General features: G+C 34.9%; 6 protein-coding genes across 6 annotated transcripts; 4 read left to right on the plus strand and 2 right to left on the minus strand.

Moving 5' to 3' along the window:
• Positions 1-438: 438 nt before the first annotated feature.
• Positions 439-1,182, minus strand: BX664DRAFT_255770 (uncharacterized protein; the record flags this gene model as incomplete). Its single annotated transcript, XM_051540428.1, has 3 exons — positions 439-617; positions 939-1,032; positions 1,102-1,182. 3 exons carry the CDS (start codon positions 1,180-1,182, stop codon positions 439-441), a joined length of 354 nt encoding a protein of 117 aa, XP_051405330.1.
• On the minus strand, positions 739-2,024 carry BX664DRAFT_322049 (uncharacterized protein). The gene is made up of 4 exons (XM_051543414.1): positions 1,773-2,024; positions 1,102-1,713; positions 913-1,032; positions 739-813 (listed from the first exon to the last, which is right to left on the minus strand). The coding sequence occupies exon 2, from the start codon at positions 1,635-1,637 to the stop codon at positions 1,212-1,214; it is 426 nt and encodes a 141-aa protein (XP_051405331.1). The 5' UTR covers positions 1,638-1,713; positions 1,773-2,024; the 3' UTR covers positions 739-813; positions 913-1,032; positions 1,102-1,211.
• Positions 2,025-2,695: 671 nt separating this feature from the next.
• BX664DRAFT_363555 (MBOAT, membrane-bound O-acyltransferase family-domain-containing protein) lies at positions 2,696-4,316 on the plus strand (the record flags this gene model as incomplete). Its single annotated transcript, XM_051548382.1, has 4 exons — positions 2,696-2,715; positions 2,815-3,309; positions 3,415-3,758; positions 3,853-4,316. 4 exons carry the CDS (start codon positions 2,696-2,698, stop codon positions 4,314-4,316), a joined length of 1,323 nt encoding a protein of 440 aa, XP_051405332.1.
• A 282-nt stretch (positions 4,317-4,598) lies between these two features.
• Positions 4,599-6,221, plus strand: BX664DRAFT_322054 (retinal dehydrogenase). The gene has a single exon (XM_051543415.1). It carries the CDS (start codon positions 4,621-4,623, stop codon positions 6,130-6,132), a length of 1,512 nt encoding a protein of 503 aa, XP_051405333.1. The 5' UTR covers positions 4,599-4,620; the 3' UTR covers positions 6,133-6,221.
• Positions 6,222-10,417: 4,196 nt separating this feature from the next.
• On the plus strand, positions 10,418-11,894 carry BX664DRAFT_322059 (coiled-coil domain-containing protein 55-domain containing protein). Its single transcript, XM_051543416.1, has 3 exons — positions 10,418-10,935; positions 11,032-11,090; positions 11,200-11,894. Exons 1-3 carry the CDS (start codon positions 10,442-10,444, stop codon positions 11,814-11,816), a joined length of 1,170 nt encoding a protein of 389 aa, XP_051405334.1. The 5' UTR covers positions 10,418-10,441; the 3' UTR covers positions 11,817-11,894.
• A 411-nt stretch (positions 11,895-12,305) lies between these two features.
• Positions 12,306-16,099, plus strand: BX664DRAFT_377482 (uncharacterized protein). Its single transcript, XM_051548776.1, has 8 exons — positions 12,306-12,495; positions 12,679-13,081; positions 13,178-13,301; positions 13,361-13,536; positions 13,601-14,081; positions 14,144-14,323; positions 14,404-14,434; positions 14,502-16,099. Exons 1-8 carry the CDS (start codon positions 12,393-12,395, stop codon positions 15,728-15,730), a joined length of 2,727 nt encoding a protein of 908 aa, XP_051405335.1. The 5' UTR covers positions 12,306-12,392; the 3' UTR covers positions 15,731-16,099.
• Positions 16,100-16,212: the final 113 nt, after the last annotated feature.

The raw sequence follows: 16,212 nt of genomic DNA on the forward strand, positions 1-16,212 counted from the left end.
TATAGATAGACTTTTGACCAAGTATTGAACTTGATTATCCTTTGTTCCGACTCTTCCATGTGATTTCCTTGATCTCGGCGTTACAATAAGACAACAAGGATCGGAATATCATTTTTCTAATTATGGGGTTCAGCATGACAAAAAAAGAGGTATTTTATTTCAATATTGTTTCTAAACTGGGGCATAAACTATACGTAAGATTTCACCAACAATATCAGTGATGATATTCTGTTCATTCATCATCATATCATCTTCACCATTGTTGGTCACTTGCTCTTTGTCTTGTCCTTGTAATCGTAATCTATGTCCAACCACCTTTTCAACCGCCACTGCCACTAAGTCTGGTGTCAAGAAGTTCTGTCGGAATAAAGCTGCCAATGATCTAATGTTATCACATAAAGAAGTGAGCTGTTTTCCTTCTGTTTTTTTTTCCTTTTTTTACCTTGTCACAGAAACTAGATCTTGAGAAGTTCTTGCTGTCAGTCCACCGCTTACCAAAGGATGTGTTCTAATACCCACTATAATATCCCGAATGTATCTTGTGATATCAATGTTGATATGAACCTTACTTGCTTGTTCTGCCAGAGATTTGATTTCATCATTGCGTAAAAGAGAGGCTCTTCGACAAAACATGATTGTTGGTACGTCTAAATCATTAGCTATTGTTGTCATTGCTGCTGCTGCTGATGATGAGGATGAGGATGATGCTGATGATGTTGATATTGAAGATGATGACGGTTGTTGTTGTTGCTGTTGTTGTGAATTTTGAAATGATTCTTCTTTACAATGGTAACTAATAAAAAAGTGATCCAACTATGCAGCGGAAAAAAAAATTGAATGAGTCCATTCGTGTCTTCATTCTCTATCCATACAATGCACATATATGTAGAAAAAAAAAAGAAGATAATTTACCAGTGGTGAAGATATAGTTTGATGACATCCAGATTCAGGAAGAATAACAATGTTCAAAAAATAGGGTTTTGGTGTATTGTAGCGTACATTGGTCATTCGGATTTCCTTGGTAACAATTAACTATCAATCAATGATAATTAATATATTACAAATAATAATAAGTTCTTTATTTTGGTATCTTTTTCTTACCTCCAATAAAGCAGCCTGGACTAATTCATTTGCATGATTTAATTGTTGAATGATCAATGTTTGAGCTAATCGATGAGTCATGGTACCAGTCAAATTCATAGAAGGACCAACTACAGAGGATGAAACAACATTTTTCTTATCTTCAGTATATGGTAATCGTTGATGATGGTGAGTTGGAGTAGAAGTGGAGGAGATACGTCGATCTCGTTGTTGCTGTTGATGACGATGATGATGATGATGATTAAGACGACGATGATGATGATCACCAGTATCACCATGAATAGTAAAGTCCACAGGACTAATTGGAGATGAAGAAGTATGAATATTATTAAATGGGGTATCCTTACTACTGTTGTTATTGGTGTTGCCAAGTCTTGATGTTTTATGATAAATGGTATCTTGCTGTGTTGAAGAATATAATCCACGTCTTGACCGTCCAGAGGTATCTTTTCTTTCATTTTGTTGTTGTTGTTGTTGTTGATTATAATTAGACTGATATCGTTCATCATCATCATAAGACGAAGTGAATAAACCATGTACAAAGTCCATTACTGTTTGGTCTTGCTGACAAGTAACATTAGCCGTGGTGAATCCAAAAAGACCTCGACATATCTACAATATAAATAATATTAACTCATATAAAAAAATAAGATATAACCTTGATCACTTACTTCAGTGGCCATTTGTGCTACTTGGGGTATACGACGAGAAGGAGCAATCAAAATCAAATGTTTGTTTTTCCCTGAAACAAGACATAACAATATAGAGATAAATACATCTTGGTTAAAAGAAAAGCCTGCTTTTTTTCGTAATACAGTCATTCGTTGTTTGATCCAATCCCGAGAATCTTGATCTGTCATATTGAAAGTATCAATCGTTCAAAAGGGTGATAAAAAAAAAAAGAAAAAAAAAAGAGACTTAGGGGAAGAGAAGAAGAACAACGAATCCTCCCACAGACTAGATCGGGTAATGTTTTTCAGTCACCAGTGTTTTCTCTTAGCCAATAATATTTGATGCTTGAATCTTGAGATTGGGAAATGCAAAAAACGAGTAAATTGATTGACAAAGACAATATTTTTTACATTCCCAGACAAAAACCCCAATTTTTGAACAGATTTTCTTACTACGACAGAAAAAAAAAAAGAGATATGTAGAACACAGCAGCCACTAATAACTTATTTTCCTCTTCTTTTTTTTTTCTATTTCTTTTTCTTTTTTATTCTTCCCATTTCATATTCATTACTCTTAGATTATACTTGAATATCAAACGATCATCATGGATAATTTCTTTGAGAAATTGGCTTATCAAATTGGAGGCGGGACTATTACTGGTGATCATTTGAAATTAGTAGTATCTATTCTATCGTCCTACTTTTTTGCATGGTTATATCGTTTTCTTCCATCATCATCATCATCATCACAAGCTGCTTCTATCAAACATTTATATTCTGTTATTATCGCCTTATTTACTACTATCGTTTTCCTCAAGATGCATACTGGTTTTGTTCATATTTCACTTACTTGTTTGATTACCTATATATTAATGAAATATAATCATAGTAGCAATGGTCCCTGGATCAACTTTATCATTGTCATGACCAGCATGTCTATATGGTAAAAAAAAAAAAAAAAATCTAAAACACTTTTTTTCTTTTTTTAGTTGGTTACTCAATAAGGTCGTCACGTTACACTTCTTTCTCGTTTATCTTTTAGTCACATTCAACGTCAATTGCATGGTATATCGGATGATTCAACATTAGATTACTCAGGAATGATGATGATAGCTACTATAAAATTAACGATGTTTGGTTTCAACGTATATGACGGTCGACAATTTAAATTGAATGGCAATAAGGCATCCAATAACAATGGTCAAAAACAGTTAACAGCTTATAATCATCAGATGAAAATAGATGGATCATCATACCCTACTTTACTTGAATTTAGTGGTTGGATGTTCTTTTTCGGGGGTTACTTGGTAGGCCCAGCGTGTGAATACATGGATTATTATCGATTTGTTCATCAATCACAAGACTATACTCCACTACGACGACAACAAAATAATGTACCACCTTCTTCCGTCAAACCAACATTGATCATTTTGGCAAAAAGTGTACTGTTTATAGTGATTCTCTTATCTTGTAGTTCGAAATATAGTTTTTCCTTGATGTTAAAGCCTGAATGGCAGGGGTTGTCATTTGGTAGAAAGTAAAGTCAACAATCTACCAAAAAAAAAAAAAAAAAAAAAAAAAAAAAAAAAAAAAAAAAAACTGATTCTAATAATCCATTTCTATTTCTTTTTTTTTTTAATAGACTTCTCTTCATTCAAGTGGTGGCATTTGTAGCAAGATGTAAATATTATACTGCATGGTTACTTTCCGAAGGAGCGTGCGTTTTATGTGGAATTGGATTTGCTGGTTATGATGAAAAAGGCAATGCACGATGGGATCGACTGACAAATATTAATGTGGTGCATTGTGAATTACCACAGTCATTGAAAGAATTATCTGATTATTGGAATATGGGGGCCAATCGATGGTTGAAACATTATATTTATTTACGGGTTACTCCTCCAGACAAAAAGGCCGGATTGACTAGTACTTTGATCACCTATGCAGTGTCTGCTTTTTGGCATGGTTTCTATCCTGGTTACTATGGTAAACTTCACATATCATTCAAACAACCATCATCCATTATCGTGCAGAAAAAAAAAAAAAGGTCTAATCCATTTCATATAATTTTCTGTAATAGTGATGTTCTTCTCAGCTGCCTTATTTCAAAATACGGGAAGGATCATGCGCAAAACCTTAAGGCCTTTTACATTTACAGTAGATATGCAAGGGAAAAGTGTACCGATGGGCATCTATAAATCAATATATGACTTTATTGGCATCATCATGACGATGTTTGTAATTAATACTACGTCAATCGCCTTTATTGGGCTCTACATCCATCCCATATGGTCAGTATGGCGGCAGATCTACTTTATTCATTATGTTTTTGGTATATTGATATGGCTCCTTATGAAAATCAGCTACAAACCATTGATGATCGCTCAAAAGAAACGTGCTGGTCGTTTAGGTTATGTTACTTCTTCTACAATTATCAATCAACAACAAGAAAAAGCACCGAAAGCAAAGGAGATGGATGTGACCGATTTAGGTGGTGTTGAGCCTCCTTTACCTGATATTACCATAGTAAAAAAAGTAGAATGATTACCCCTTTTAGCATATGCAGATAATTTATATTTCTTTTCAACACAATAAATGACTCTTTCCAATAAAAGAAAAAAAATAATAGAAAAAAGAGAGATTTGAATTACTAAATATATAAGTAAAAGAGGAATTTTTATAACGATGACTATGATGATCACTGACAGTTTTATTTGATAGGTAGAAGATTCCTTTTTTTTTTTTTTTTTAATCCGCGCGAAGGTTTTGTCTGATGGGAAAACTGACATTATTTTGTTCTCTTTCTTTCTTCCTTTTTTTTTTTTTTTTTTTTTTTCAATTCAGCTCAATGTCAAGAATATGGCCTTCTTGGAAAAATACGTCAACTCTTGGAGGATATTTTCAAGGAAGAATGTGGACTGAGGGAGCGACTGGACATCAACGAAAACTAATCAATCCAAGAACGGGACAAAAGCTCTCTGTCACAATACAAGATACCACGGTCAATCAGGTGTATTCCATGGTCTCTTTCTCTCGACAAGCACAACAAACATGGGCTTCATTCTCAAGTAGTGTACGACGTGATATGATGTTGGCACTTGCACAGGCGACAGAGGATCATAAACAAGAACTGACACATCTGGAAATTCTACAAACTGGCAAACCCTTTAGTGATGCATTTGGTGAAGTGCAGGAAACAATCAATTGTCTACGATATTTTGCAGGTTATGCTGATAAGCCTCGAGGTATATCTCTCACTGATTATGATGGTATGGAAGGACTTCATATGACAACACAATTAGAACCCATTGGCGTATGTGGCCTTATCACTTCATTCAATTATCCCTTGATGCTTACCGGTTGGAAATTGGCACCAGCATTGGCAGCCGGTAATAGTGTGATTATCAAACCTGCACCTCAAACACCTCTTACAACGTTGGCTTTGGCAGATTTGGCGAAAAATATTCTACCTATGGATCTTGTTCAGGTGGTGACTGGTGGATTGGAAGTAGGACAGGCAATTGTGGATGTAGCAGAAAAGACAAGTTTTACAGGATCAACACCAGCAGGACAAGCCATCATGCGACAAGCAGCAGATCGATTACAACCTTTGACTTTGGAATGTGGTGGCAAAAATACAGTGATTGTGGATCAGGATGCAGATCTTTCCAAGGCAGCATACCATATTGCTCAAGGTGCATTTAGCAATGCTGGTCAAAATTGTTGTGCAGTCTCCCGTGTTCTTGTTCATTCTAGTATCCATGCAGCATTTCTTGAACATTTGAAAGTAGAAACAAAACGCTGGCGACCTGTTATCAACGATGAGGAACATCAAACAACAGAAATCGACTCTTCTTCTTCTTATTATTATTATGGACCTTTGATTGATCAGCAACAATTTGATCGTGTTCGACATTATTTGGATCATTCAACCTACACACCCCTTTTCCGAGATCAACAATCAACATTGTCATCAACAACGGCAGGAACAACAAAAGGGTATTATGTATCTCCCACAGTTTATGATGGTGTAGACGATATGGATTCTTTAGCACAAGAGGAAATATTTGGACCTGTTTTATCAGTTTTACGACCATTCGATACAATACAAGAAGCAATAGAACGTACTAATGGAACAACGCCTTTTGGATTGGCAGCAGGGGTGTTTTCCAATCGTTACTCTACAGCTCATTCTATCGCATCCAAGTTACAAGCAGGGATTGTCTGGGTGAATACGTACAATATGATTCCTCCTATGGTACCTTTTGGTGGACGCAAACTCTCTGGATTTGGAAAAGACCTTGGACAGAACGCTCTATATGAATTTAGTTTTACCAAAAGTATCTTACACTCCATTTAGATTTAGTATCATCATTCCTTATATTTATACCTTTTCATATCTATCGATTCAATAAAAGTATTTTTAATCAATGTTTTTCATTCTGAAAATAATGAATTTGTATTTTTTTCTCTCTCTCTCTTTTTTTTTTTTTTTTTTTTTTTAATTTACTCTATAAATATAAATAGCAAATTATAAGTAAACATTAGGTAAAATGAAAGAAAATGATTTTTTTTTATTTTCTGTTTAACTTTGGTGCGATGATGATGAGTTTTGAAAGAGAAAGGGAAAGGCAAAGTTTGTTTCCAAACTTGTATGCAGGACGAAAAAATGGGATGGATTTTTGGACTTTACAGCCAAAAAATTCGAATTCCTCAGCTTAATTTTAGCTGTAAAAATAAATCGTCGAGGGTAGATCAGGCAATTTTTCAAAAAATCGATAAAATCCTTTTAATATTTATTGCACATTACGTTGCAAGATAAGTGATGAAATGAGATTAGATGGTATTAAACTACTTTTTTGAGAGGAATCCAATGGTAGTCATTTTATTGAATGATGATCATTATTGAATGAGAGACGATTGAATTGACTTTTATTTTTTAAATTACTTAATAAATTGGGAGGTAAAGTATAAATTGTTATTAAGACAAGTGAAAGAAAAAGATGTCCTCTATGTTCAGTTCAAAGTTGGTGCAGTGATGATGATTTTTCAGTGATTTACAAAAGTATAAAGAAGGTAAGTACCTACTCTATGTGATGTTACAGTGGAAAGATAGAAAGTTGCCAAAATAAAATACAAAAAGACAGTGGCTAGATGAATCGATAAAATGAAAAAGATAAAGAATAAATCAAGAAGAGTGAAGGTGAGGGATACGTTAAAATCAAGGACGTACTTATTTTCTGTCGACGGCTAAATTGGCGGCTTCGGGAAATTTTTATCCGAAATCTTTTTAAGGGTGACTCCTCCTTTTTTTTTTTCTTTCACTCTTTTTCTTCACTTTTCTTTTTTTTTTTTTTTTTTTGTATTGACCTTAGTCTTAGTATATCATTTTAGTAGTGTTTATTAGTCTTTAGTAGTTAAACTTTTATTCAATAAAGACTTTACTTTTATTGAAATCACTTCATTACATGTCAATCAATTGATTCCATCTTCGAATGTACTTTTTTTTTTTTTACATGTGAATGCATTCCTTTTTATTTTCTCTTTTTTTTTTTTATAGATAAGAGAAACGCTGATACGATACGATTCCAATATTCTTCACTTCGATATAAGTTTTTATTGTGGATTAGTTACTACGACAAACCAATGACTTCGTCACCAAGCCACACTACTTGTGAAATAAATAGTGATACCCCTTTTTTTAAAATTTTTTTTCTTCTACTCTTTGTTTTTCTTTATATTTTCCTTTTCTTTACTATAGTGATATCTACGTAAATAACAACATGTCCTCAACTATCTACACTGCCAACAACCTTCGCGATGCTTTGCTCCCAACAACTGTACGAGGTGTTTATGAACTTCCTTTAGAAGTTCCTATCTGCGTTCAATTTGACGAGTGGGACGCCTGTCGATTGAAGATACAGGAATTGTGTTGTGAAAAGTGGTGTGTTTTGCGCACTTATAAACGTAGACGTGAACTTGCGACTGTGCTTTACAGTCGAACCTATCACTGCCACAGAAGTGGAGAGTATCCAGTCAGGGAGCGTTCTCAACGTCCTGCTCAAAAACCTTCCAAAAAATGCGGCTGTTCTGGAAGTTTGAAGGTGACTCAGTATGCCAGTACACCTGACATAATGGAGTTCGTTCTTCAAAGAGGACACAGCGGTCATGTTCCTGGTGAAAGAAGTGATCGAAGGACTCTACCACTGACCACGCAAGCGATTGACTTGATTACGAGGGAATTGAGACAGAGTGGTAATTGCAGCAACATCCGAATTAGCATCATGCGACAACTTGATGATTGGATTGAAAATAACGATGGCAATCCCAGCTTGAGACCAGTCAATTATGAGGATGTCTATAACAGAATGTTGAAGGCATGTCATTAACAGCAAAAAAAAAAAAAAAAAAAAAAAAAAGGCTTCCACGCACATTTACAGATATCACAGCTTGCATGAATCGGACTTGTACTAAGAGTATTTCTTTTTTTTTTTTTTTTTTTACGTATATATCAGATCAAACACCAGTTGTACGAATTCCATCGAGATGATATGACATCGTTAGGAATATGGTTAAATAGGGTCCTCCCTTTACGCAATTACAACATATTCACTGGCAATTTACAAGCCTACAGTAGCAACACCAGCCTCTTTGCCCTAGGTTTTCAATCACCAGATCAAAAGCGTAGAATGGGTACTTCTATTTCCTTTTGCTTGGACGCCACTCATGGCATTTCCTCCAAATCCATGGATGTTATGTACACGTTGATCATCAGAGATCGCGTTACTGGCAAGGGGTATCCATCAGCATACATGTTTACCAATGATCATTCTGTTGGTTCCATTAATCAATGGATGGTTCATCTACGCGATAGCAGCAATTTTCGTCCTCAATATGTCACCATTGATTGTTCCGTACCCGAGGTAAATGCCATCAAAGCTGCCTTTCCATCTACTTTTATCCATTACTGTGGTTTTCACGTCATGCAAGCATGGAAGAGGCAATTGAAGCAGAAAGTTCGATTAGATGGATCACATACTGCTCGTGATGTTGCTAATCTTCGAGAAGAAATGTTGATCAGCCTGAGAAGTATTTTGGTGGCGAAGGAAATTGATGAATTTCATACTCGAGTTGCTTGCTTCCAAGAGGAGTATAGTGGTCAGTATGAATTCTTGGATTATTTCGAAGAATCATGGATTAAGGATGAAGAAACAATGACACGATGGAGTCAAGCGTACCTTTCACCAGCCCATTACAACATGTTCACAAACAATTATATCGAATCATGGCACAATCAACTGAAAACAAAGTATTTCCAAAGATTGCGAAACAGACGTTTAGATCGTTTGGTGTTTATTCTTACTCATCATGTCGAATATTTTAATGGAGCAGAACGGGAAAGAATAAGTATCAATGACGGTCGAATGGGTCCTATAGAAAATCAACAAGCTCGTAGGTTGTACCTTGCATCCATTGTTGCTATCGAAAGAATGCCTACTATGATAACGAATCCAGATGGTGATAATAGTAGCTGCCCTTCTAATCCTATTGGTACTTGGTCTGTAAGATCTTTTTCAAATGAAAATTCCCTGTATAGAGTGAAGGTTAATGATGATACGTTGATTGAATCGTGCACTTGTGATGATTTTCAACAGAGACTTGCACCATGTAAGCATATGTATATATTGAAAAGATACACGGGATTATACATACAATTTCATGAAGTCATGGAAACCCTGGAATCAAGAGATGGTACTAAAAAAAAAAAAAAAAAAAAAAACAACTTACATTTCTTATTCTGTTCGTAGATGAGCCCGATGTGAATATGGATCTGGATGCAATCGCTGGTGATGATGATGATGATGATGATGATGGCAATATTGCTGAAGTACAAGTCGACCATCAAGCCACTGTAGAAGAGTTGGACGTTGCTGTTGAAGCCGTTAATGTAGATGCCCAGCTTCAATCGATTAGTTCCATGATCACAAGTGCATACCATCAAAGAGAAGACTTGGAAGCTGCAAGAAGAATACCCAACTTGTCACCAGATATAACAACAAGAATGGAAACGACATTAAGGGAATACCTTCAGCTATTCGAAGAACTTCGCAACCAACACCCGCGTCAATTCCGTCGTTTAAACCGTCAACAACACTAATATAGTATCACACAATTTTCTTTCGTCTTTATCGTATTTGCGTATTTCATACTTTATCTATAAAAAAAAAATAAAAAGGAATGCATTCGCATGTAAAAAAAAAAAAAAAGTACATTCGAAGATGGAATCAATTGATTGACATGTAATGAAGTGATTTCAATAAAAGTAAAGTCTTTATTGAATAAAAGTTTAACTACTAAAGACTAATAAACACTACTAAAATGATATACTAAGACTAAGGTCAATACAAAAAAAAAAAAAAAAAGAAAAGTGAAGAAAAAGAGTGAAAGAAAAAAAAAAAGGAGGAGTCACCCTTAAAAAGATTTCGGATAAAAATTTCCCGAAGCCGCCAATTTAGCCGTCGACAGAAAATAAGTACGTCCTAAAATCAAAGATGGCGGAAATTCAAATGAACCAGATGTTTCTTCCCATTTCTGAAATCCCTTCATTTTCTTTTTTTCTTTTCGCTTGACTTTTTTTTTTTTTTTTTTTTGGTTTAATAATACTAACAATGAAATTTGGGCTTAATCTATCAAAAAAGAAGACAACGTTTACCCGATCAGTATCTACACCAGCAGCTGCATTCAATTTGCATGACGACGATGACGATGAAGATAAGGATACCCAACAACTCAGTGCAAAAGAACAAGCGAAACGACAACGACAAAAGATCAATCAACAACTTACTACCAGTGCAGGAACAACACTCGCCAATCAAAAAGTAAAGGAAGCTCAAGAGCAAGCATTATTAGAAGATCCAACTATTTTTGATTACGATGCAGTTTATGATGATCTTAAGCAGGCGGAACAAGAACAAAAAGCTCGACAAGCCAAAAAGGACGGTCATGGTGATGATAATAAAAAAGCGAAATATATCCAAAATCTATTGAATATGGCTGAAATTCGGAAACGGGATCGGTTATTAGCTGAAGAAAAAAAAGTGGCAAGAGAACGACAAGCGGAAGGTGACCAGTATGCAGACAAGGAAGTCTTTCTAACTGAATCGTAAGTTATTGTTTACGTCTTTTGTAAAAAAAAATAATTGATTTCCTCATTATCCTTTATATATATATATATATATATACATATATAACCTATTAGATACAAGAAACAGAAGGCGGAATTAGAGCGTATCGAAGCAGAAGAACGATTGCGTGAAGGTAAGAATATATATATTGTTTTTTTTTCTTTGTATCCTGTATGATTTTGACCATGACTGATCTCTTTAACGTTTCGCTTCTCTTTATTACTAAATGAATGATGATATAGAAGAAGCGGCCAAGAAATCAACATTGACATCCTTCTACAAACAAGTTTTGGATAAGAAAGATGCTGAACATCGAGCTATGGTGGAAGCCACTTTATCAAAAAAACAAGGTCAGGACAAAACATCATCATCATCATCATCATCAAGGCAAGAAGATAGAGAAGCATTAGCACAAATAGAAGAAGCAAAACGAAAAGGAATCAAGATCAACGACAACAACGAGGTGGTGGACAAGCGTGATTTGTTAGGAGCAGGATTGAACGTGGCATCTAAACCGAAATTTGGTTCATTTGGCTCGTTGGCATCTAGTGATACAAGAATCAAGGAAAGAATGGAAGAATATGAAGCTTACAAAAGGAATAAAGTGGCTGAATATGAAGCAAGACGGAAAGGGGATGATCGTAGCCGAGAACGACTTAGCCGTGAAATTGAACGACAGATGGTAGAGACTAAACGAAAGGCGGATCAAGAAATGGAAGATAAACAAGTGGCTTTACAACAAGCAGCGGCAGTTCGACGTACGACAGAGGATGCGGTCATGAGTGCTCGTGATCGTTATTTGGCGCGGAAGAAACAAAAAACAGCTCAAGGATCAACATCATCGACAATTGCAAAATAGTTATCTAGTATTAGTGATAATTATTTTTTTTTAGTGATAGATTGAATTTGAAAATAAAAAAGTGACATATTATTATTATTTTGATTACATATATATATGTATATATATTGTTATGCATAAACGATCTTTAGGTTAGTACCTCGTAATGACTCTCCAAGCCTTTTTCCATCTTGATAATCTGAACATCTCTGATAATATAGCTATAGAAATAAAAAAAAAGGTGAATACATCTAATTCGTAAGTTCAATATAGTAATAATAATAATAATAATCAAGATTTGATATTTATATCAAGTTAGATATCTGTGTAAGGGGCAGCAATAAAGCAAAAAAAAAAAAAAAAAAAAGAAGAGAATTATATTGAACTTCCGCGACTTGCCTTGTTTTAGTGATTGCGGTCACGAAGAGCCAGAGAGATGGAAGCAGAAATGAAAAAAAAAAAAAGGATTTAGATTTTTTTTTTCTTTTCGCTTCCTTTTTTTTTTTTTTTCTCTTCTTTCTTTCTTTTTTCTTTTTCTTTTTTTTTCTATACTCTTTTTCTTTTATCCTTTTTTCCCCTACTTTTATGTAAACTGCTATGCTCGCCAAGGCAACGAATGGTGATGCAGAATATGATTCAGTTTACAAAGAACAAGAATACAAGTCGGATATCGAGTTGGATATGGATGTAGTTACTGTTGGTAAGAAAACAAGTTTTATTATTATTATTATTATTGTTATTTTGATTGAAAAGAAGAGAAAAAGAAATTCTATTGGATATATATGAAGTGATATGGGATAAGATAGAAAAAAAAAAAAGAAGACACTATTATAATAGATCCATCTTTTATTATTTATATATTCATCTTTCTTTCTTTATATAGATACCAACCATTTGAATGGAACAACAACAACATCAATAACAGCAACAAAAGTGGAGGAAGACGATGGTTTTTATTATCCTTCAGCAACTGGAGACGCGATGGCGACATATCAGAACATTTCCAATAATATTTATTTGGGTGCTGCTAATGGGAAATCTATTGCAGAAGAATCGATGCCTTGTGAATGCAAGTTTGAACCTGGGATGGACGATCCGGAAGCAGCTTGTGGAGACGATGATTTATGTATTAACCGAATGATGTTTATGGAATGTATGATGGATGACTGTCCTTGTGATCGATATTGTCGTAACCGTAGGTTTCAACTTCGCCAATATGCTCGTGTGGATGTCATCAAAACTGAAAAAAAAGGATTTGGATTACGGGCTTTGACAGACTTGCCTAGGTAAAAGGAAATATTTTTAATTAAGGGGGGAAAAGAAAAAAAAAAAAAAGCAAAGTATCTAACGTTTTGATGTGCATTTTTTTTTTTTTTTTTTAGGAATGCTTTTATTATGGAATATATTGGAGAAGTGATCACCAATACCGAATTTATTCGACGAACAAGAGCATATGAAATGGAAGGATTGAAACATTATTACTTTATGACTCTTAAGACGGATGAAGTAAATGGGATAATATGAATCAAGGTACTTGTTACTAAAACTTTTCTTATTTTGAATAGATCATTGATGCAACAAAAAAAGGATGCTTGGCACGATTCATCAACCATTCCTGCAATCCAAATAGTGTGACTCAAAAATGGGTGGTGGGCAAGACAATGCGTATAGGAATCTTTACGAAACGACCAGTAAAAGCCGGTTCTGAATTGACTTTTGATTACAAATTTGAACGATATGGGTAAATACAAAACCAAAAGGATATTATCATTGTGATTAATTCTTTTTTTTTTTTTTTTTGATAGTGCTGTAGCTCAAAAATGTTATTGTGGTGAACCTAACTGCAAAGGATATATTGGTGGTACCAACAAGGGAACGGATGAGGAAGAAGAGGAAGAAGAAGAACAAGAAGTCTATACTCCAAGTGATATTTCCACAATGAATGAATACAGTCTACTGAATCAACCATCTTTGGACCGCATTGGTGATGACGAAATGAAGGAAGCAGTGACTTTGACACAGAAGCGGATGCTTGGTAAACTACATCAGCGACGCGAATCAGAACCTTTACACCAACCTGATGAGGTCAAGAAATTTGTCAAACGGATGCTGGATTCAAAAGGGAAACCCAAATTGGTTATTCGATTGTTACGGACTCTGGAACTTACCAATTCAAATTCTTCATTGGGAAAAGATGTTTTGAGACGATTTGTACATCTTCATGGACTCAAAATGTTGAAATGCTGGCTTACTGAATGGAAAAGTGATGAAGAAATTGTTCAAAAGGTAAATAGAATATTGGCTATTTATAATGGTATATTCAAAAAAAAAATATTTCTCTCCTTTAGGTGCTTCATGTATTGGAACAGCTACCATTGGCCAATCGGAATGGATTAGAAGATTGTAAACTCTTTGAAGTGGTTGACAAATATACAACTCATGAAAACGAACATATCAAAGCTCTAGCAATATCTGTATTAGATGGTTGGAAAGAACTGAAAAGTGTTTATAGAATACCAAAACGTGCTGTAAGTGATTTAGAAGGAGAGGGATATGGTTAAGAAGATATATTTGATCTGATTTATTTTTTTTTTATATGAATATATAGTATGTAGAACCAAAATTGGAAGATCAACAAGGTAATGAAATCAGAATTTTAAAAAACATATTTTCAATTCAAATGACTGATCATCTCCTTTTCAATAGGTAACACTAAACGACGGGATCATCCTATGGATGAAGATTCTTCATTATTACCAGCATTGAAAAGGCCACCTTATTTATCATCACGCGACTATATTGATCCTGACGACGATTATTACGAATATCTGACTTACAATGCTGACCTTGTAGAAATTCAACAAAGAATGGAGTTTTTACCTATGCCAGCGATACCTACCGCCCCAAGAGCCATGTTAGAATCATCACTTGCGTATGGTTTACCTCCTTCACGATACCATATGACAGGTGAATATGATATGAACGGTGAAGATACAATTACATCAAGTGAACAACAACAGCCATTGGATTCTTCCTCTCATATTCCTCCTTCCTCTGTATATTCTGAAGATATTCCGACTGGTCCAAGTGGTTCTTATTACGATATGTACGCGATTGCAGCAGCATCATCAACGAGTGCAGTTTATGGTACAACTTATGGTCCATCACAGCAACAAGGCATATATGATAATATGGGTGAAAACGGAGACGTCATTGAACAGCCTTATGTCAGCAACGGCAGTATATCGACAACTACACCAAAATTACCATCGAATTGGCGCCAAGCAACAACGGAGGATGGTAGTATATACTATTATCACAAGATTACCAACAAGACACAGTGGACTTTTCCTGAAGAAAAGGCAAGCTCAATCGAAGGGGTAGATTCAGCAAGATTAGAGGATGTAGTAAATCAAGCCATTATACGAAAGTCACACTCTCCTTCTGTGGATGGTAGTCCCTCTTCAGTATCCCATCATCATCAGGGTATGTCATCTTCAGCATCAACAACACCAACATCAAGATTGGATGCGGCAACTAGCAGCAATATCATTCTTCCTTCATCCTCTTCATCACCTATACAACATACAACAAGTGGTATTTCAACAAGCCGGAGTGGATCAACAGATACTGGTTCAACTGGATTGGATGAAGCTGATCTGAAAAAGGAAGTTGGCAAAGTGGTGATCCGACACTTGAATGGTACATCAAAAAATAAGGCCTTATGGAATGGTGACAAGTATCTCTTCAAGGAATTGGCACGGAAATTAACACATCATATTGTTGAACGGGAAACACAATCCAATCGGAAAGTCCATGCAATGAATTCTGCTCTCCGGGGCAAGATTGAAAAATTCATTGATACTCACGGTGCGGCATTTGCTACGAAACTCAAATCGAAGAAGGAATTGGGTGGTGGTGGGTCCATACAATAAAACAAACAACAAGAATATTAGCATCATCAAATCATCAAATCAATCAACCAGTATTTTTAGTATATTTTTATAATTTATCATTATCTACATCATCATCATTTATCATTATTACGTCCATTTGTTATACACTCCATCATTTCCCCATATTTGACATATATTTGCCATTCATTCCCAAAATCCTTAGTAGTAGTAGTATTAGTAGTAGTATCAGTGGTATTGGTAGTAGTAGTGTAGTAACTTTTATTGTGTCATATTTATACAATCCATAGTTAGATATTGGAAGTATACGTTTTCTCTCTTTATTACATGTACATATATATCTCTCTCTCTCCTTATTATATAATAAACAATTAATCCAATACATTGTTTCCTAATACACAGTCTTTTTTTTTTTTTTTTTTTAATTGATCATCTCACTTTTGAACCTTTGCCTCAGAGTTAATCACACATATACGCATACTAACTCACATGAAATAGTCAAA

This window comes from Halteromyces radiatus (genome assembly GCF_025201355.1).
Source record: "Halteromyces radiatus strain CBS 162.75 chromosome Unknown BX664scaffold_1, whole genome shotgun sequence".
Lineage (NCBI taxonomy): Eukaryota > Fungi > Mucoromycota > Mucoromycetes > Mucorales > Cunninghamellaceae > Halteromyces > Halteromyces radiatus.

What these genes read in the sequence shown, in the direction of transcription:
- BX664DRAFT_322049 (XM_051543414.1), bottom strand. Translation starts at nt 1,637, where the DNA reads ATGGTTTATTCACTTCGTCTTATGATGATGATGAACGATATCAGTCTA.
- BX664DRAFT_322054 (XM_051543415.1), top strand. Translation starts at nt 4,621, where the DNA reads ATGTCAAGAATATGGCCTTCTTGGAAAAATACGTCAACTCTTGGAGGA.
- BX664DRAFT_322059 (XM_051543416.1), top strand. Translation starts at nt 10,442, where the DNA reads ATGAAATTTGGGCTTAATCTATCAAAAAAGAAGACAACGTTTACCCGA. An exon ending in GAAGTCTTTCTAACTGAATC is followed by an intron (nt 10,936 to 11,031) that starts GTAAGTTATTGT and finishes ATAACCTATTAG; the next exon opens with ATACAAGAAACAGAAGGCGG. An exon ending in AGAAGAACGATTGCGTGAAG is followed by an intron (nt 11,091 to 11,199) that starts GTAAGAATATAT and finishes ATGATGATATAG; the next exon opens with AAGAAGCGGCCAAGAAATCA.
- BX664DRAFT_377482 (XM_051548776.1), top strand. Translation starts at nt 12,393, where the DNA reads ATGCTCGCCAAGGCAACGAATGGTGATGCAGAATATGATTCAGTTTAC. An exon ending in GCTTTGACAGACTTGCCTAG is followed by an intron (nt 13,082 to 13,177) that starts GTAAAAGGAAAT and finishes TTTTTTTTTTAG; the next exon opens with GAATGCTTTTATTATGGAAT. An exon ending in AAAATTGGAAGATCAACAAG is followed by an intron (nt 14,435 to 14,501) that starts GTAATGAAATCA and finishes CCTTTTCAATAG; the next exon opens with GTAACACTAAACGACGGGAT.